This window comes from Ranitomeya imitator, chromosome 4, assembly GCF_032444005.1.
Source record: "Ranitomeya imitator isolate aRanImi1 chromosome 4, aRanImi1.pri, whole genome shotgun sequence".
In the NCBI taxonomy this organism is placed as follows: domain Eukaryota; kingdom Metazoa; phylum Chordata; class Amphibia; order Anura; family Dendrobatidae; genus Ranitomeya; species Ranitomeya imitator.
In genome coordinates, this window is record NC_091285.1 from 39,642,693 (window position 1) to 39,664,311 (window position 21,619).

At 46.2% G+C, this 21,619-nt stretch overlaps 1 protein-coding gene across 2 annotated transcripts; it reads left to right on the plus strand.

The window, feature by feature from the left end:
• The first annotated feature begins 1,780 nt into the window (after positions 1-1,780).
• On the plus strand, positions 1,781-6,993 carry RPS14 (ribosomal protein S14). Of its 2 annotated transcripts, none has more exons than XM_069763564.1 (5): positions 1,781-1,861; positions 3,713-3,863; positions 3,946-4,107; positions 5,807-5,883; positions 6,879-6,993. In XM_069763564.1, exons 2-5 carry the CDS (start codon positions 3,715-3,717, stop codon positions 6,944-6,946), a joined length of 456 nt encoding a protein of 151 aa, XP_069619665.1. In that variant the 5' UTR covers positions 1,781-1,861; positions 3,713-3,714; the 3' UTR covers positions 6,947-6,993. The 2 variants fall into 2 exon arrangements, with proteins under 2 accessions (XP_069619665.1, XP_069619666.1); XM_069763565.1 differs by having other exon boundaries at positions 1,828-2,066.
• Positions 6,994-21,619: the final 14,626 nt, after the last annotated feature.

Here is a 21,619-nt window from a genome sequence, read left to right on the forward strand (position 1 = left end):
CAGCCAAGGGGCCTGGCCATCTGGTCCGCATCCATGGGAAGATGGATAGCACGGCCTACCTGGAGATTTTGGCCAAGAACCTCCGCTCCTCCATCAAGGATCTTAAGATGGGTCGTCATTTCATCTTCCAACAAGACAACGACCCAAAGCACACAGCCAAGAAAACCAAGGCCTGGTTCAAGAGGCAAAAAATCAAGGAGTTGCAGTGGCCTAGTCAGTCTCCTGACCTTAACCCAATTGAAAACTTGTGGAAGGAGCTCAAGATTAAAGTCCACATGAGACACCCAAAGAACCTAGATAACTTGGAGAAGATCTGAATGGAGGAGTGGGCCAAGATAACTCCAGAGACCTGTGCCGGCCTGATCAGGTCTTATAAAAGACGATTATTAGCTGTAATTGCAAACAAAGGTTATTCCACAAAATATTAAACCTAGGGGTTGAATAATAATTGACCCACACTTTTATGTTTAAAATTTATAAAAATTTAACTGAGCAACAAAACTTTTTGGTTTGTAAGATTTATGCATCTGTTAATAAATCCTGCTCTTGTTTGAAGTTTGAAGGCTCTAACTTATTTGCATCTTATTAAATCTGCAGGGGTTGAATACTACTTGTAGGCACTGTATATATACAGTACAGACCAAAAGTTTGGACACACCTTCTCATTTAAAGATTTTTCTGTATTTTCATGACTATGAAAATTGTACATTCACACTGAAGGCATACTGAACCAGCATGGCTACCACAGCATCTTGCAGCAGCATGCTATTCCATCCGGTTTGCGTTTAGTTGGACCATCATTTATTTTTCAACAGGACAATGACCCCAAACACACCTCCAGGCTGTGCAAGGGCTATTTGACAAAGAAGGAGAGTGACGGGGTGCTACGCCAGATGACCTGGCCTCCACAGTCACCAGGGGTGAGCTGGAGCGCAAAGTGAAGGCAAAAGGGCCAACAAGTGCTAAGCATCTCTGGGAACTCCTTCAAGATTGTTGGAAAACCATTCCCGGTGACTATCTCTTGAAGCTCATCAAGAGAATGCCAAGAGTGTGCAAAGCAGTCATCAAAGCAAAAGGTGGCTACTTTGAAGAACCTAGAATATAAGACATAATTTCAGTAGTTTCACACTTTTTTGTTAACTATATAATTCCACATGTGTTAATTCATAGTTTTGATGCCTTCAGTGTGAATGTACAATTTTCATAGTCATGAAAATACAGAAAAATCTTTAAATGAGAAGGTGTGTCCAAACTTTTGGTCTGCACTGTATATATTTAGGTGTATGTATATATAGATTTCAGCTAATTTTATGGTAAGGTGAACAGTATCAGTCAAAATGATAACTCGTCCCACAAAAATAGAGGCAATAAGGCCTCATGCCGCCATGTTGCTGCAGAAGCATGAAGCCACGGCTCTAGAAAAACAAGGAGGCAAAAACAACCTCCAGAAAGCCTCAAGCAAAACTGTTCACATCAACCAATCACAGCTCCCTTTTCTTTTCTTTTCTTTTTACCTGAGCTGGAGCAATAAAACGGAGACGCTGATTGGTTGCTATGGGCAACAAGCACGCATTCTGAGTATTCCCAAGAATGACTACAGATCCGCCATCTTTGTTACTGGAAAACGGATATCTGTGATCTCTCAAGCTGTGATTTTCCAAGATGAATAAATCCTTTCCGTTGCAGTTTCGTACAATATTACGGCCATAAACATTATTCTTTTAGGAAAAAAAAGATCTCGCTTTACTGCGGTGACCCCGGAAGTGGCGAGGAGGAGCCACTTCCGGTTATGGGAGTGACCTTTGCCCCCTCCGCCCAACTTCCTTCCTTTCCTGTAGCGGCTCCTCGAGAAGACGTAGCAGTAAGTGCGGCCTCGGCAACCGAATCCGAATCCATCCTTCGTAACTGAGGGGAGATGGCGGCGGGGAGTAAGGGGGCACGGTGCTCGGTGTGGAGGGGGCCGGTGTACTGATATCGCCGGAGTCAGGGACACCCTGGGCTCTGCGGCCCCGCATGCTCCTCTACGGAGCGGAGGGTGGCTGTGCCTTATTTACATAGGACTGCAGGTCAGTGTGCGCCTCCAGGCCTCGCAGCTCGGCTGTTTCCCCCCATGGCTCCTCTCATGTGCTCGGGGTCCTAGTACCTGGCACCAGGGGTCCGCAGCCCCCTCTGGGATGGGCCAATATCTGCGCCTGTTAGTGCTCTGCTTCCCTTCCTCCGGTCCAGTCCTGAGCCCGGTGTCCCCATGTAATGTGCCCTAATATAGTGCTCACCTCCCTATAATTCGTCCATTGTTTGTGTTTCGCCAGAACATTAATGTATCACGCGGCCTTAACCCCTAGTTACCCCAGATGTTTTTATGTAACGTAATGAATCCTCGTTCTGTACTTACCAAACCGTGTTGCGTTTTTCTACCGTAGTTATTAAAGGGGTTGTCCGGCCTTGGGTTTAGTGCTCACCGAACCTGCTTGGATAAGGTGTTATCTGAGCATGCTCATGTTTTTAAATTGATTATTTTCGGCGTGCTTGATAAATGTTTCGAGTCCCCCGTGGCTGCACGTCTTGCCACTGTCCGAAAGCCGCAACACTGGAGGGATTGCTCGATATGCTGCTTCTGCATGCAATAAGTTCGCAAGACACTCGGTTAGCACCCGAGCATGCTCAGATAACGCCTTATCCCGGCACGCTCGCTCATCTCTACTCGGGTTATAAATTTACGTTCGATCTGTGATGGCAGGCTAGAGATTTGTCGTATTGTGCGTGCTGCGTGATGAGGACTCGCCAGTCTCGGTGCTGGCAGCAGGCAGTATTTTGTATACATCCTGCCACAGTCCAGATAGACATGTCCAGGTTCTGTTCTCTCGCATTGAGCGAGGCTGCTCGTTTCTAGTCGGCCTGTGACCACCGCTCATATTGGGGAATCCTCGCTGTGCGCAAAAATCTGCAGTCAACCATTTGTAGGAGTGGTGAGGTCTCGGCTGCTGGGACCTTCACGGATCAGCAGAAGGATCTGGACCACTGCTACATTGGTTCTGTGGGGCTACAAGATAAAGCTGAGCACATAGTGGATGCACATGGTGGCGCCATGTGCCGGTCGCAGCAGTCAGACCCCCTCTAATCAACCAGTAAGTCTACGTTCACACTAGCGTTGCACCGCCCTGCGTCGGCGACGCACGGAAAAACGCGCGCAAAAACGCGCGCTTTTTGCGACGCGTGCGTCGTTTTTTGACGAAATCGGACGCAAGAAAAATGCAACTTGTAGCGTTTTCTTGCATCCGACGCTAGCTTCTAAAACGACGCACGTGTCGGAAAACGCGTGCAAAAAGACGCACGCGTCCCCTATGTTAAACATAGGGGCGCGTCGCCGCTGCGTCGCCGACGCAACAGCGGCGCGACGTTAATGTGAACGTAGCCTAATTGGGGTCTGCGTAGCTTTTGGTTGGTGGCAGCAACCAAGATTAAGAAGCTTTACGCCTTCAGCTTGGCACGTGGCTGTGCCCAATAAGTGCAGCTGATGCCATGGCATTTTGCGCCCTGTTCTTCTGCCCCTGTGGCCCCCTACTCGCCCTACACCAATCCCTAGCATGTCCTCCCCCCATTCCTGCAGTTACTGATTTTGTCTGCGATTATACAGAAGCATTACAGCAGTGTCTGACCCGTATATGTGATAGGTGGGTGCCTATATAATGTCCTGTGTGATGTTTGTTCCTAGAAATGGCTCCACGTAAGGGTAAGGAAAAGAAGGAAGAGCAGGTGATCAGCCTGGGGCCACAAGTGGCCGAAGGGGAGAACGTGTTTGGAGTCTGCCACATCTTTGCCTCTTTCAACGACACCTTTGTACATGTGACCGATCTGTCTGGCAAGTAAGTGACCCCCCTCCCGATCCTAAAGCTGTAGTGTAGTCACGTGATGGCTCTGCTCTTACCTGCGTGTCGCACTCTGCAGGGAAACAATCTGCCGTGTGACCGGCGGGATGAAGGTGAAAGCCGACAGAGACGAGTCCTCTCCTTATGCCGCTATGTTGGCGGCTCAAGATGTCGCCCAGAGGTGCAAGGAGCTCGGCATCACCGCTCTTCACATCAAGCTCCGAGCCACTGGAGGCAACAGGTAATGGACGAGAAGAGGCACCGTGTTGGGTGACCCTTAAGGTATATTCCCACTGGTTGGACGCTGCGTACATCCACAGCCGCCAGATGTTACACCATAGTGGAGGGGACTTAGAGAAATCTCATCTCCACTATGCTGCACTTTTCGAGACCGCAGCATGTCAATTTATCTTGCGGAGATGCTTAGTCTCCTCAAGATAACTTGCTGTATATGTTTGGCAGTGGAGAGCCGCAGAGCAATGCCCTAGGAATGGGACCACTGGCATCTATAAATGTGTGAAATGGGAAGAGGAAAAATGTGAATCGGTGAATTCAGTTGCGTTATTCTCCGGTCAACCCAAAAATGCAGTATTTGGGCTCAGATGATGTGATGGTATGCCAGGATCCCGCTGCAGGAACAGTGTTTCACATGGCTGCGCTGACTTGCACATTACACCCTGATGTGTCCGATTGCTGCCTGTGGAGCCATTCAGTGACCGTTTAGGGGGCCTTATGTCAGTCTATGGTAGAGATTGGCTTCACCTGTGGCTGTCAGCTGCAGACCACTGTAAAGGGACTGTTGGCACAAAGTCCATACACTGGGTGCATCACGGCTGCCAACCATTTTATATCCACCTTCCCACCTGCTTGGTTTCCATCTATCTCTTCTCTGCCTCTATGAAGCCAGAGCTGTCAATCAAAGTAGAGCATGGTGGTGAGAAAACAAGCAGGTGGGAAGTTGTATATAAATGGCTCCACCATGAAGCAGCAGGGCTTGGTCTGAACAGTCATTCTATGCTAGGCCCTTTAAAAAGTCCGCTTTAGAATTAAAATAAATAAAAATTCTAGTGTAAATGATCATGGGTTGAATCTACTTACAGCAGTAAGCCATGTCTTCCCTTAAGAGAGATCCACACTAGTCCTTAAGATCCTGCCATGAGATTCTTGCTGCCCGAACCACAGGCAGCAGCACTTCAGAGGAAACCTGTTTATAAAGGCCAACTGGGGACCATTGATTGTGAGTGCCCAGCCCGAGGCTTCTCCACCCTGATCCTTCTGACGGTTCTTTTATACACAAAGGGGGTGAGCTGTCCTTATAGGGGAAGTGGCAGCGAGATGCCACCGGGACCTGTCTTGGGCTAGTCATTCAAGGCACATGGTCGTGGGCATTCAGAAGTTTCAGGGTACATTAACGGTACCGGGGCCCAATTCCTGCTGCCACTAGTTCAGGCAATATTAGATTAAGTGTCTTGCTCTCTGCACCCCCACAGTCATCTGTTAGAGGGGCAGCAGGGTACATGTGACCGCTGTAGCCACCTTTTACATTGGCTTGTATGTTCCCCGTCACTCTTGTAGCTGCAGGTAGACACTGAGGGAGGCAGCAGCACTCGCATGCGCCGTACGACCACTTCATACGTGTTCACTAGAGGTACTAAAGGTTAGATTTGCCATGCTGCATCTGTGCCTGATGGTCACCCAGTCAGTATGGCTTGTTGGCCTCCTCAGCGCCCTATGTAGGGTGTTAGTCAATAAGTTGAAGGGTTTCTACCGCACCATATACCTCCACACCGGGGGTAAGAGGCACCGCTGCAGAAACCTGTCGTCGGTGCCACTTGTGGATGTGATGGGGGATTCTTTAAGCCCTCGTGTCTTTTTGTTATTGCCAATATATTCATGTCAATAAGCACAAATTTATAGCCTGAAATTAATTCTACTTTCAGAACCAAGACCCCTGGACCTGGTGCCCAGTCTGCCCTCAGAGCTCTGGCTCGTTCTGGCATGAAAATTGGCCGCATCGGTAAGAACGGTTATGGGGAAACCTTTATTCTTGTAGAAGGTTAAAGGGGGTTGTCCACTACTCGAACTACTTAAGTGCTATGTAACACCTTGTAAAATAGCACGAGCCTATGCTCTGCTCCTCCACTGCTCTCCTGTGGCTCCTATCAACTTGGTAGATGATGTCAGCCGCCACTTCAGATGACTTGGACATCCAGTAAAAGTGAGAGCTGCTGCCGACTTCCCCCAAATTATCGTTAGGTAGGAAGGAAGTGAGTGAAGTGACCGCTGCAGGGCTTGTATGATGTCTCAAGGCCATATGAGACCCACTGCCATCATCGCTGGAAAGTGCTGGTATCTGAGGGGAGCATAGGTTGGCTTTATTTTATAAGATGGCATATCGCGTTTGAGTAGTGGAGATCCCCTAATGTGATAATGTGTGCCAAACTGTAAAGCGCTGCGGAATATGTTAGCGCTATATAAAAATAAAGATTATTATTATTATTATTATCCCCTGTAATGGTAAATATTCTGTACTCATGGGGAAATGCAGACTAGGCATTAGTAGAAGGCGATGTGTTTTGTGCCTTTTCAGGAGGGCACCCATCCTCTACTTCCTGGCATGCTGGGTGAATCGCTTCTCCTTGATTTGTTTGGACCAGTGATCTCCCTGCGACATTGGCCCAAACTGTTTTGCTTTGTGGAGACCACTTTGCCTGTCCAGTGTCTGAAGCAAAAGTGGCCCCGATACGGCCCGCTGCAGAGCAGTGCTTACAAGATCTGTGGGAAAGAGCTTGTAAGCACTGCATGTTTACGGTCACTTCAGAATGACGTTGTGCACAAATGTCTTCTATTAGTCTTCATAGTCTGGGGTCATGGGGCATATGTTTTGTAGAGAAGCTCCATTACAGCTCTACATGGCCATATGCAGACCTCGCCTTAGCTGGGTGAGCTCTGTATGTATATACTCCTGCTGTAATCACCGGTCTTCTAATAGTGTCTCTTGTTTCTCTGCAGAGGATGTGACGCCCATCCCATCAGACAGCACCCGCAGAAAGGGCGGTCGCCGTGGTCGTCGTCTGTAGTTTTCCAGCCTTGTCCATCAGTTGTTAATAAAATTGCCAGACCAAAACCAACGAGTCGCTTTTTATTTTACTAGATGTAGTTGAATTTTATTCAGGCAATGGAAACCATCCACATGATGCCAGTCACAGTGAAGGTCAGATTTATAGGGGATCTAAAGAGACACATCTGATTCGGGAGGACGGCAGCATTGGATGTCGTATTATGTGGGTCTTCTTCCCTAGAGGTTCTACCAGAGATGGGCGCAATGATCGAGGGCAGAGTCGGCAGAAGGGGGTATTGTGGCGCATGTGGCCTCGTGCACGGAGTACAGACCATGGTGTTTAACCCCTTCATGACTTTGGGATTTTTCGTTTTTCCGTGTTCGTTTTTCACTCCCCTCCCTCCCAGAGCCATAACTTTTTTATTTTTCCGTAAATATGGCCATGTGAGGGCTTATTTTTTGCGTGCCGAGATGACGTTTTTAATGATGGCATTTTGGTGCAGATACGTTCTTTTGATCGCCCGTTATTGCATTTTAATGCAATGTCGCGGCGACCAAAAAACGTAATTCTGGCGTTTTGAATTTTTTTCTCGCCACGCTGTTCAGCGATCAGGTTAATGCTTTTTTTTTTAATTGATAGATCTGGCGATTCTGAGCACGGTGATACCAAATATGTGTAGATTTGAATTTTTTTTTTTTTTTTTTGTGATTTTTGATTGGGGAGAAAGGGGGGTGATTTAAACATATATATACAGGGTGGCGCTCACAGCTACCGGCGATCAGTAACCATAGAGGTCTCTAGGACCTCTATGGTTACAATGGAGACGCATCGCCGACCTCCGATCATGTGACGGGGGTTGGCGATGACGTCATTTCCGGCCGGATGCGGTAGTTAAATGCCGCTGTCTGCGTTTGACAGCGGCATTTAACTAGTTAATAGGCGCGGGCAGATCGCGATTCTGCCCGCGCCTATTACGGGCACATGTCAGCTGTTCAAAACAGCTGACATGTCCCGGCTTTGATGCGGGCTCACCGCGGAGCCCTGCATCAAAGCGGGATCTGACCTCCGACGTACTATCCCGTCCGAGGTCAGAAAGGGGTTAAAGGAGATTCCTGTTTGTTTTTTTGAACTGATCTTTAGTCTTCCCTGGTCAAGCCTCGAGTCTCCGCTGTGTTTCCAGGGTCTGCTATTGTTTGCAGTGCTGATGTCACATCGACGGTGCAGCGGCCTAACTTGATGTTTTGGTTTTTTTTTTCCGGAGGCGTTTTACTCGCTGATTGTCTTCAGCGCTGTTGACATGAAGTGAGCACTAAAGACACTTAACACATGCCAAAGGTAGCAGTGGAGACTCCACACTGGACCTGGGGAGGGTGGGTAAAGCTAAATGGATTATTATTTTGTTATAACTTCTCCAGGGTAAAGGGATTTTCTGAAACTGCTTCAGTTTCTGCAGAGATGTCTGGTAGCTCCCTGCAGAGCACATCTCGCAGATCGGGGGGCTTCTGTACACTTCTCATTGTACAGTGTCTGTATAATTCCATACATTCCATATCTTACTATGCAGAAGACCACCGCAAACTGTCTACAATAGGACGTGTTCATACAGGAGTCCTTATCGGTGACATGGGGGTCTTCATCACATCTGAGCGGGCTCGAACACATCACGTATTACACTCCATCTGGGAGGCGAAACGCAGAACCGACCGTGTGCCGCATCGTCCTCCTCCTCCTGCACATTATTAAAAAAAAAAATAGTCATTTTGTGTAACAGTGTATTCTATATGGCAGTGCCCCTACAGAAACCCACGAGAACGCTGCCGAAAGATTTACTGTCGCTATGCTAAATTATTCTATGGGTTCACATGTAGAAAAAAAAAACGACTCCAACGCAAGTAACCAAATTTACATAATGGGTGCAGAAAATATGTAACCCCAAAAGCTCGTGGCGGGAACATGGCCTTTGTGCTATTGATGATGTAGATTTCCTATTGGGGCATTTTGTATCTTTTTTTTTTTTAGTGTTTTCGCAAGTGGAAATGCACTAAAAATGCACGTGCATTTTTTATCTGTGGGTTTTTTTTTTTTTTGCATCTAATGAAATTTTATGTGGTAAATTGTTGCAGATTTCAAAACAAAACTGCAGCTTTAAAAAAAAGAAAAACACCCAGTGGGCAGGAGATTTCTGTAAGGGTATGTGCACACGTTGCGGATCCGCAGCGTTTTTTTGCAGTGCGGAAACGCTGCAGATCAGCAATTGATTTACAGTACAATGTAAATCAATGAGAAAAAAAAATGCTGTGCACACTTTGCGGAAACGCTGCGGTTTAAAAGAAGTAGCATGTCACTACTTTTTTGTGATTCTGCAGCGTTTTTGTACCCATTCCATTATAGAAAACCGCAGGGGTAAAAAATGCAGCAAAAACGTGGAACCGCACAAAACGCGACAAATCCGCAGGTGCGTTTTCTGCCAGGGGAGACAGAATCCGCACCAGAAATTCCTAAGCCTAATCCGCAACGTGTGCACATAGCCTAAATCCGATCATTTTACTGGAACTGACGCTGCGTTTTTTGCGCAGTGAAAATACTCCGGGTCAAAAACTCAGTGGGAACTTAACCTTAGCGGATTTGAACCTCCCATTGCTTATATCGCAGTATTGCTGTGTTTAGTGTACATTTTTCATGCAGGCTGTGTAACACAGCTGGCGTCTGCCTGATGTGAAGCAGGATCGGCTGCTGAGCCTGCTCCATCCACAAGGATTCAACAGGTTATGTTTTCTCTGAAACACCATAACAAAAACATAAAGATCTGGCTGGGGACCATAGCAGGAAACCAGATTAGCCGCTCTCTGCCCTTGGCCGGCTATTCCCAGCGCTGCTAAAGGTGATTGACAAGTTTTTTTTCCATGGGAGAAATCTTAGTCACCTGCAACAGCGATGGGAAGAGTCGTCGATGGTCGACCACGACTAGTCTGGTCTCCGGATGTGGTCACTCTCCAGATCTCCTACCCCTGAGCATCTTATGGAAAGATATACCCTGCTGCACTCATGCAGCCCAGCTCAGATTCATGATGCCTGTGCTTTAGGCTGCATGAATCGGCTGACAGGTGCCCTCTCTATCATCTCTATCTCTATCATCTCTATCATAATAATAAGGTGTCCTGCAGTAACTGTGTTCTGTCAGAAGGTGGCGCAATGTGAGCGACATATAGTAAAATGCGTATACAGGCGTATTACGTCCTCGCATAGGTCTGGCCAGTTTCCAGTCTGCATAGCTAAGCAGGATAAAATCCTATTTGATTCAATGTATTGTGTAACTCGAGGGAGACTGGATGCAACTGTAACAAACCCTCAGCTGTGAGAAGTGCAAGGATCCCATACATTTAGTATCCTGACTTCTTTTTATAAGTGATTCATGATGGATCCAGACAATGATTGTTCCTGTTGATGATAAAAGACCTCATGAAGCCCAGACAGGTCTGTGCAGGTTTTCAGCTCCCAGTGTAAACACAAACCGTTCCATTCACTGACCGCAAGCCGAGATCTCGACAATGGCGAGAAATGTATTTACAGTAGATTGGAATGTTGCAATACCCGGAAAATCCCTTATTTCCTGGAATTGTTGCACCTGATGATTATGTGGTCAGTCAAGGGGAGGAGGACATTCCAGTGAAAATTCACCCCACCCCCTCACACCGAACTTCTACACCTCCTCCGAAGGATGGCTTAAAGGGGTGTTCCAAAATCCAAAGGAATTTTCATTCTAAATCCCTGTCTATTTAGTGTCATAATCAAAACCGTTATCTAACATACAGTACTTGTATTAACCATTTCTGTCCTTCCCGCACTACACTGTCTTAACTGCTTTTTTCCTTTTTCAAGACATTTTGAGAATCCCAGTGCATGCTGGGATATGCAAATGAAGCTCATCAAGGGACAGAGGCAGTGGTCACTGCTGCAGCCTCTGCCCCCCCCCCCCCCCCTTAAATTTATTTTACTCGCTTATATAGCTCCATTAATTCCACAGCGCTTTACAGGTGTTTTTGGCACTGTCCCCGTTGGGGCTCACAATCTAGATTTCCTATCATGTAGGTCTTATGGAGTGAGGCAGGAAACTAGAGCAGAGGTGTCAAACTGCATTCCTCGAGGGCCGCAAACAGGTCATGTTTTCAGGATTTCCTTGCATTGCACAGGTGATAATTTAATCACCTGCACAGAATGATTCCAGCACCTTGTGCAATGCAAAAGAAATCTTGAAAACACGCATGGTCTGAGGCCCTCGAGGAATGCAGTTTGACACCCCTGATCTAGAGACCTGTTGTGAATTCTGCTCTTGGGTTCCCTCCAGTGGTGGTAGGTGGGAATGCAGTTGTCTCTGAGTCACAGTCCTGGCCAGGTGTATCTGCTAATTGCTGTTCTGACTGGGATATTTAAGTGTGCAGGATTCATTAGCCGTTGTCAATGTTTCTTTGGAAGTATTGGCCTCACCTGCTTAGCTGGGAATTTCAGCAAAGATAAGTGTTTGGTTTTTGTATCTGTGGCACACTGTTGTGTGCTTGTTTCAGTTTTTTCCTGCTCTGTTTGTATGATTCACTGGAGTTGCAGATATACGCTCCTACATTTTTAGTTGGATGTAGGATGTTTTTTGTATATTCTGCTGTGGATTTTTTGAAGGGTTTTAGTACTGACCGCACAGAACTGTGTCCTATCCTGTCCTATCTAGCTAGAGTGGCCTCCTGTGCAATCCTGTTTTTTCTGCCTGTGTATGTTTTTTCCTCTCCGACTCACCGCCAATATTTGTGGGGGGCTGTCTATCCTTTGGGGATTTTCTCTGAGGCAAGATAGTATTCCGATATCCATCTTTAGGGGAATTTAGTCCTCCGGCTGTGACTAGGTGTCTAGGTGTGTTAGGTACACTCCACGGCTACTTCTAGTTGCGGTGTTACGTTCAGGTTTGCGGTCAGTATAGTGGCCACTTTCTCCAGTGAAAGTTCTCATGCAGCTCCTAGGTCACCAGATCATAATAGTACAACTGGCCAAGATGTAGGAGCGTATATCTGCAACTCCAGTGAATCCTACAAACAGAGCAGGAAAAAACTGAAACAAGCACACAACAGTGTGCTACAGATACAAAAAACAAAACACTTATCTTTGCTGAAATTGGCAGCTAAGCAGGTGAGGCCAGGCAGAGATCCAATACTTCCAAAGAAACATTGACAACTGGCAAGGGCTAATGAATCCTGCACACTTAAATATCCCAGTCAGAACAGCAATTAGCAGATACACCTGGCCAGGACTGTGACTCAGAGACAACTGCATTCCCACCTACCACCACTGGAGGGAACCCAAGAGCAGAATTCACAACAGAGACCCCAGAAGAAACCATTCAAACATGGGAAGAACATACAAACTCTTTGCATATCAAAGTGATGCTCATTTCAGTGGCTGGGCTAGTCCCTATGCGACGTGCACAATGACAGTGCGCTCTCTGGGCGCTCAGTTCAGCAGTAACAAATCGTCAAGAACAGTGTCAGAATACCAGTGGCATCACTTGTGGAGGTGTCACTGGTCTCTCCATGCTGGGTATTCTGACAACGTGCTCTGCAGCCGATTTATTACTACTGATCTGAGCTGGCGGTGAGAGAGTGCACTGTCATTGTGCACACCACGCAGAGACTAGCCCAGCCAATGAAACAGGCATCACTGATTGTTCCATTTCAGAGAGGGGGCAGAAGCTTCACCCTCTGCCCCTCTGATGATACTTCATTTGGGTATCCCAGCATGCACTGGGATTCTCAAACGAAGTGTCATCAAAAGTGAATTTGGAGCAAAAAAAAGAGAAAAGCAGTCAGATAGTGTAGTGAGGGAAGGATAGGAGAATATTTAATTCAAGTATATTAGAAAATAGTTTATATTATGGCATGGAATAGATAAGGATTAAAGCTGAAAATAAATTTGAATTTTTTAACCGCCCCTTTAAGGCTAAGCACGTATGATCAGATGAGACAAAGTCTACTAATGTGACTTATTTCTGACTGGTAGTGCTCAGAAGTGTGAGCACAGATTGTAGGCAAGTGCAAAGTGACTGCAACATGTACCATTTACCATCTGTGCAGAAACAATGGAGCATCTCTGCCACGACTGCTGAACTGCCAGCGCCAGCCTCTGACATGATGGCTCATCAACCGCAAAACCATTGCAGAGGATCTCCAGGTCGGAGCTACTCATTTACATTAATATATTTGTATTTAAATAAATCCAGCTGAGCTGTAATACCAGATACAACCAGTGGACAAGGATGGCGCTGTTTCAGGAAAAATAAAATTCATGCAATTTCTTTGCACGGTTTACGCCATAACAGAGGCTTTTTTGTTGTTTTACTTTAAAAATTGTTCTCTTGCATCCTGCTGGAGGTTTTCTGCCTTGGTGACGTGTTTTTGCACATACCATTAGTTATTGAAACTTGGGTCTATGAAGACTGTGATTTCATGTTTGTGGTAGGAAGTCTGTTCACACATTGTCCTTATATATATATATATATATATATATATATATATATATATATATATATGTTGTAGTAGACTGAGCATGTTCCCACCCCTCTCCATGCCCAGTTTGTGAGCATTCACCATGGCAAATTTTCCAGGTTCCTTACATTTGTCCATGCCCAATTTAAGATCATGGTCTTTGCATCTCACCCTTGCCCAAAATCAGGGAGTGCTCCTTACACCGCTTCATTACCAAACTCAATGTGTGCTCCATTCATATCTCCATGCCCAATTTCGGAGAAGGGACTGATTCACGCCAGTCTTAACGAAGGGCTCGCTGGAGTACGATGCGCACGCCACTTAACGAATTTGGCACATTTTCTTTGTGGTGTGATCCTCCGTGTACCTAGCCAGTAATGATACTCCAGTCAGGGACTAGAGTATCATTTCTGGTGTAAAAACCACTGGCACTTTCATGCTCGGATAACACTTAATCCCAGCACGTTCCCTCATAAACGTCGGCAAATTTTTGTGCAGCTTCGAATTACCCCAAAATATTGCAATTTTTCAAACTGTTTTACCTTAGTTTTCAGGCGAAAACACTTGGACAAATCGTCGTATTATTTTAATACATTCGTAGCGAACAGAGACGCCATACTACTGCAACGAAAAATCCGATTATCCCCAAATTAGAGGAAGAGAAACCATCACATCGTATATAGCACAGAACTGGGACAGTAAGCAGGATCTTCATATTCTCCAGAAAGCAGAAACGGAGACAGGGGCGGCGGTGGTGAGTAACCTCGGCCATCGCTGGAAACGCCCAATAGTCATCTACTACATTCAACTTCTGAAGAAATAAAAGTTAAAATTCCAAATGTCACAGGTTATTGTACCGCAGCCGCCTTCATGGACTCTGCTTTATCCTCTTTGCTAGTGATTGCTGCTGGGGAGATGGAAAGTCCCAAATAACTCAATGGAAAGTTGAAGATGTTGCCCACTACTGGACAACGTCTCATAACCCACACTTAGCGCCCGATAAAATAAAAAAGCCTATACTCACCTGTGCTGGCGCCGTTCCCACATTGTCAGCACTCTGACTCCCGGGGCGGTTATAGTGACACATGATCCCGGCGCCCAATCAGGTAGTAGACTGCGTAAGAGTCTCCGCCTCCTGAAGGCGTATACACCCAAAAATGATGCAAAGTGTAGCACACGGTGAATGTCGGCACCATTATAGTCAATGGCCCCGTTGGTGCATACACCCAAATCCCGCTTTGCGATGAGACCACTGAACGCGGGCAAGAACGCAATGTGATAACGCCCTTATTTGCCTTTGATCCTCTTGTTCTCATACTACATTTTAGATTTCTTGGTACAAGTCAACAGACCAGCTCCGTAGCCTGGTGGACATAGCCCTGTCCTGTGACGAAATACCTTCATGCACAAAATGCTTTTATGTTTTGTATTAGCCCTCCTTTATTGGAGAAATCCAGGATATACAGTACAGACCAAAAGTTTGGACACACCTTCTCATTTAAAGATTTTTCTGTATTTTCATGACTATGAAAATTGTACATTCACACTGAAGGCATCAAAACTATGAATTAACACATGTGGAATTATATACTTAACAAAAAAGTGTGAAACAACTGAAATTATGTCTTATACAGGGTGGAGCGCGGTAATTTGCTGATTTGGGAATGAAATAAAAAAATTATGATCATTAGAAAAATTTATTTTATATTTTAATTATACTGAACAGTAATGGAATTTTTAAATTACATGGTTTTAAATAGTGTATCTGGCAAATGTCGACCTTCGCTATCCACACACTGCTGCATACGTTTTCTGAAGTTTTCATGAACTCTAACAAGCATGTCCACTGGTATTCTGCCAATTTCAGCTTCAATATTGTTCCTTAGGTCTTCCAAGGTGTTGGGACGGTTGATATACACCTTAGACTTCAGGTAACCCCAAAGGAAAAAATCGCATGGGGCTAAATCTGGTGAGCGTGCTGGCCAGTTCACATCTCCCCTCAAAGAGATAAGCCGTCCAGGAAACATTTGCCTCAAACAATTCATGGTAACCCTCGCTGTGTGTGCAGTGGCACCATCCTGTTGGAACCATGTATCCTCTAGTTCCATTGCCTCAAGAGCCGGCTGAAAATAATCCTGTATCATAGACAAGTACCATTCGGAGTTCACAGTTATGGCACGACCATTATCCTGAAAAAAGTAAGGACCAATGATGCCTACTCGTGATATGGCGCACCACACAGTGAAAATGAGGTGAAAATGTGCCTCATCAGAAAAAAACACAATTGCGTCACGGGGTATCGTTGCTAACATGTCTTCACAAGAGGTCCGCCGTGTCAAATAGTCCCATGCTGACAAATGTTGGACCACGCACATTTTATACGGGTGAAAATTCAGTTCATCATGAAGAATCCGGTGGAGAGAACGTCTTGAAATGCCAAGAGCAAATGATTGCTTCCGAGCAGAGCGTTTCGGAGATTGCAGTACTGCTGCTCTAACTCTCTCGATGTTTTGTGGTGTTGTAATCCTTCTCTCAGGTCCCCTTCGTACACATGACACATTCCCTGCTGTTCTGAATGCATTCACCCAATTTACAATTGATTGCCGTCCAGGAACAAATCCGCGTGGAGGAACAGCGAATTGTAAACGAAAAGCACGCTGCACTGCAATGATCGAGTGGGCATTTGAAAAATACGCTTCAACACAAAATGACCTCTCCTCACGTGTCCACTGCATGATGGCAACTGAAAGGCAGAGGAATACAAATCTCCCATCAGCCACTGTAAGCCACACCCACTCTCCCCTCTCTTCGACCGACAGTGCCGCTACAGCATGCAGTGCAAAAAAGCAAATTACCGCGCTCCACCCTGTACTAGATGGTTGCCCGATTCTAACGCATCGGGTATTCTAGAATATGTATGTCCACGTAGTATATTGCCCAGCCACGTAGTATATTGCCCAGCCACATAGTATATTGCCCTGTCACGTAGTATATTGCCCAGCCACGTAGTATATTGCCCAGTCACGTACTATATTTCCAGCCACTTAGTATATTGCCCAGTCACGTAGTATATTGCACAGCCACATACTATATTTCCAGCCACATACTATATTGCCCAGCCACGTAGTATATTGCCCAGCCACGTAGTATATTGCCCAGTCACGTAGTATATTGCCCAGCCACGTAGTATATTGCCCAGTCACGTACTATATTTCCAGCCACGTAGTATATTGCCCAGTCACGTAGTATATTGCACAGCCACGTACTATATTTCCAGCCACATACTATATTGCCCAGCCACGTAGTATATTGCCCAGCCACGTAGTATATTGCCCAGTCACGTAGTATATTGCCCAGCCACGTAGTATATTGCCCAGTCACGTACTATATTGCCCAGCCACGTAGTATATTGCCCAGCCACGTAGTATATTGCCCAGTCACGTACTATATTGCCCAGCCACGTAGTATATTGCCCAGTCACGTAGTATATTGCCCAGCCACGTAGTATATTGCCCAGTCACGTACTATATTTCCAGCCACGTAGTATATTGCCCAGCCACGTAGTATATTGCCCAGTCACGTACTATATTGCCCAGCCACGTAGTATATTGCCCAGTCACGTAGTATATTGCCCAGCCACGTAGTATATTGCCCAGTCACGTACTATATTGCCCAGCCACGTAGTATATTGCCCAGTCACATACTATATTGCCCAGCCACGTAGTATATTGCCCAGTCACGTAGTATATTGCCCAGCCACGTAGTATATTGCCCAGTCACGTAGTATATTGCCCAGTCACGTAGTATATTGCACAGCCACGTACTATATTTCCAGCCACGTAGTATATTGCCCAGCCACGTAGTATATTGCCCAGTCACGTACTATATTTCCAGCCACGTAGTATATTGCCCAGCCACGTAGTATATTGCCCAGTCACGTACTATATTGCCCAGCCACGTAGTATATTGCCCAGTCACGTAGTATATTGCCCAGCCACGTAGTATATTGCCCAGTCACGTACTATATTGCCCAGCCACGTAGTATATTGCCCAGTCACGTAGTATATTGCCCAGCCACGTAGTATATTGCCCAGTCACGTACTATATTTCCAGCCACGTAGTATATTGCCCAGTCACGTAGTATATTCCCCAGTCACGTAGTATATTGCACAGCCACGTACTATATTTCCAGCCACGTAGTATATTGCCCAGCCACGTAGTATATTGCCCAGTCACGTACTATATTTCCAGCCACGTAGTATATTGCCCAGCCACGTAGTATATTGCCCAGTCACGTACTATATTGCCCAGCCACGTAGTATATTGCCCAGTCACGTAGTATATTGCCCAGCCACGTAGTATATTGCCCAGTCACGTAGTATATTGCCCAGTCACGTAGTATATTGCCCAGTCACGTAGTATATTGCACAGCCACGTACTATATTTCCAGCCACGTAGTATATTGCCCAGCCACGTAGTATATTGCCCAGTCACGTACTATATTTCCAGCCACGTAGTATATTGCCCAGCCACGTAGTATATTGCCCAGTCACGTACTATATTGCCCAGCCACGTAGTATATTGCCCAGTCACGTAGTATATTGCCCAGCCACGTAGTATATTGCCCAGTCACGTACTATATTGCCCAGCCACGTAGTATATTGCCCAGTCACGTAGTATATTGCCCAGCCACGTAGTATATTGCCCAGTCACGTACTATATTTCCAGCCACGTAGTATATTGCCCAGTCACGTAGTATATTCCCCAGTCACGTAGTATATTGCACAGCCACGTACTATATTTCCAGCCACGTAGTATATTGCCCAGCCACGTAGTATATTGCCCAGTCACGTTCTATATTTCCAGCCACGTAGTATATTGCCCAGCCACGTAGTATATTGCCCAGTCACGTACTATATTGCCCAGCCACATAGTATATTGCCCAGTCACGTAGTATATTGCCCAGCCACGTAGTATATTGCCCAGTCACGTACTATATTGCCCAGCCACGTAGTATATTGCCCAGTCACGTAGTATATAGCCCAGTCACGTAGTATATTGCCCAGTCACGTAGTATATTGCCCAGCCACGTAGTATATTGCCCAGTCACGTACTATATTTCCAGCCACGTAGTATATTGCCCAGCCACGTACTATATTGCCCAGCCACATAGTATATTGCCCAGTCACGTAGTATATTGCCTAGTCTCATAGTATATTGCCCAGCCACGTAGTATATTGCCCAGTCACGTACTATATTGCCCAGCCACGTAGTATATTGCCCAGCCACGTACTATATTGCCCAGTCACGTAGTATATTGCCCAGCCACATAGTATATTGCCCAGTCACGTAGTATATTGCCCAGCCACGTACTATATTTCCCAGCCACATAGTATATTGCCCAGTCACGTAGTATATTGCCCAGTCACGTAGTATATTGCCCAGCCACATAGTATATTGCCCAGCCACATAGTATATTGCCCAGTCACGTAGTATATTGCCCAGCCACGTACTATATTGCCCAGCCACGTAGTATATTGCCCAGCCACGTACTATATTGCCCAGCCACGTAGTATATTGCCCAGTGACGTAGTATATTGCTCAGCCACGTAGTAGATTGCTCAGCCACGTAGTATATTGCCCAGTTACGTAGTATATTGTCCAGTCACGTAGTATATTGCCCACAGCACAGAGCCACGTAGCATATTGCACAGCCCATGTAGTATATTGCCCAGCTATGTAGTATATTGTCCAGCCACGTATGACACAGGTTAAAAAAATAAAAAATAAACACATACTCACCCTCCGCAGGCGCGTTGTAGCACTGTCCACGGATTATTGCTGGCGGCGGCCATCTTCCGGAGGTCGCGTGTGCACAGATGGTAGTGCTCGGCTTCTCGGGGCTTCAGGAAAATGGCCGCAGGATGCCGCGCGTGCGCAGATGGAGATCGCGGCGGCCATTTTCCTGAAGCCGAGTTCCATTGCAAGTCCCAGGGCTGGTGTGAGCAAGGACCTATGATGACGTCGTGGTCACATGACCCTGACGTCACGGCAGGTCCTTGCCACACACCAGCCCTGGGACGGGACCGGAAGCTGCCGCTTGCAATTGAGCGGTCCAGGGAGCGTGGCGAGGAGCGAGAAAGGCGGCGGAGGGTGAGTATAGCAGGTTTTTTGTTTTTTTTTATTATTTTTAACATGACATATTTTTACTATTGATGCTGCATAGGCAGCATCAATAGTAAATAGTTGGGTGACACACAGGGTTAATAGCAGTGGTAACGGAGTCCGTTACACCGCGGGCCGTTACCGCTGCCATTAACCCTGTGTGAGCGGGATTACGGAGCGGGCGCCGGGCAGTGAGTGCAGGGGAGTAGGGGAGGGACTAATCGGACTGTGGCCGTCGCTAATTGGTCGCGGCAGCCATGACAGCCAGATGCCGAGACCAATCAGCGAACGAATAACCGTGACAGAAGGACAGACAGACAGACGGAAGTACCCCTTAGACAATTATGTATATAGATTCTAGGTTCTTCAAAGTAGCCACCTTTTGCTTTGATTACTGCTTTGCACACTCTTGGCATTCTCTTGATGAGCTTCAAGAGGTAGTCACCGGGAATGGTTTTCACTTCACAGGTGTGTCCTGTCAGGTTTAATAAGTGAGATTTCTTGCCTTATAAATGGGGTTGGGACCATCAGTTGTGTTGAGCAGAAGTCTGGTGGATACACAGCTAATAGTCCTACTGAATAGACTGTGAGAATTTGTATTATGGCAAGAAAAAAGCAGCTAAACGAGTGGCCATCATTACTTTAAGAAATGAGGGTCAGTCAGTCCGAAAAATTGGGAAAACTTTGAAACTGTCCCCAAGTGCAGTGGCAAAAACCATCAAGCGCAACAAAGAAACTGGCTCACATGAGGACCGCCCCAGGAAAGGAAGACCAAGAGTCACCTCTGCTTCTGAGGATAAGTTTATCCGAGTCACCAGCCTCAGAAATCGCAGGTTAACAGCAGCTCAGATTAGAGACCAGGTCAATGCCACACAGAGTTCCAGCAGCAGACACATCTCTACAACAACTGTTAAGAGGAGACTTTGTGCAGCAGGCCTTCATGGTAAAATAGCTGCTAGGAAACCACTGCTAAGGACAGGCAACAAGCAGAAGAGACTTGTTTGGGCTAAAGAACACAAGGAATGGACATTAGACCAGTGGAAATCTGTGCTTTGGTCTGATGAGTCCAAATTTGAGATCTTTGGTTCCAACCACCGTGTCTTTGTGCGACGCAGAAAAGGTGAACGGATGGACTCTACATGCCTGGTTCCCACCGTGAAGCATGGAGGAGGAGGTGTGATGATGTGGGGGTGTTTTGCTGGTGACACTGTTGGGGATTTATTCAAAATTGAAGGCATACTGAACCAGCATGGCTACCACGGCATCTTGCAGCGGCATGCTATTCCATCCGGTTTGCGTTTAGTTGGACCATCATTTATTTTTCAACAGGACAACGACCCCAAACACACCTCCAGGCTGTGTAAGGGCTATTTGACCAAGAAGGAGAGAGATGGGGTGCTACCCCAGATGACCTGGCCTCCACAGTCACCAGACGTGAACCCAATCGAGATGGTTTGGGGTGAGCTGGACCGCAGAATGAAGGCAAAAGGGCCAACAAGTACTAAGCATCTCTGGGAACTCCTTCAAGATTGTTGGAAGACCATTCCCGGTGACTACCTCTTGAAGCTCATCAAGAGAATGCCAAGGGTGTGAAAAGCAGTAATCAAAGTAAAAGGTGGCTACTTTGAAAAACCTAGAATATAAGACATATTTTCAGTTGTTTCACACTTTTTTGTTAAGTATATAATATACACACATATAATGTGTTATTTCAGTTTTGATGCCTACAGTGTGAATGTACAATCTTCATAGTCATGAAAATACAGAAAAATCTTTAACCCCTTTACCCCCAAGGGTGGTTTGCACGTTAATGACCGGGCCAATTTTTACAATTCTGACCACTGTCCCTTTATGAGGTTATAACTCTGGAACGCTTCAATGGATCCTGGTGATTCTGACATTGTTTTCTCGTGACATATTGTACTTCATGACAATGGTAAAAATTCTTTGATAGTACCTGCGTTTATTTGTGAAAAAAACGGAAATTTGGCGAAAATTATGA

Coding starts and splice junctions, on each gene's coding strand:
- RPS14 (XM_069763564.1), top strand. CDS start 3,715: ATGGCTCCACGTAAGGGTAAGGAAAAGAAGGAAGAGCAGGTGATCAGC. Junction 3,864..3,945: donor GTGACCGATCTGTCTGGCAA/GTAAGTGACCCC, acceptor CGCACTCTGCAG/GGAAACAATCTGCCGTGTGA. Junction 5,884..6,878: donor CATGAAAATTGGCCGCATCG/GTAAGAACGGTT, acceptor GTTTCTCTGCAG/AGGATGTGACGCCCATCCCA.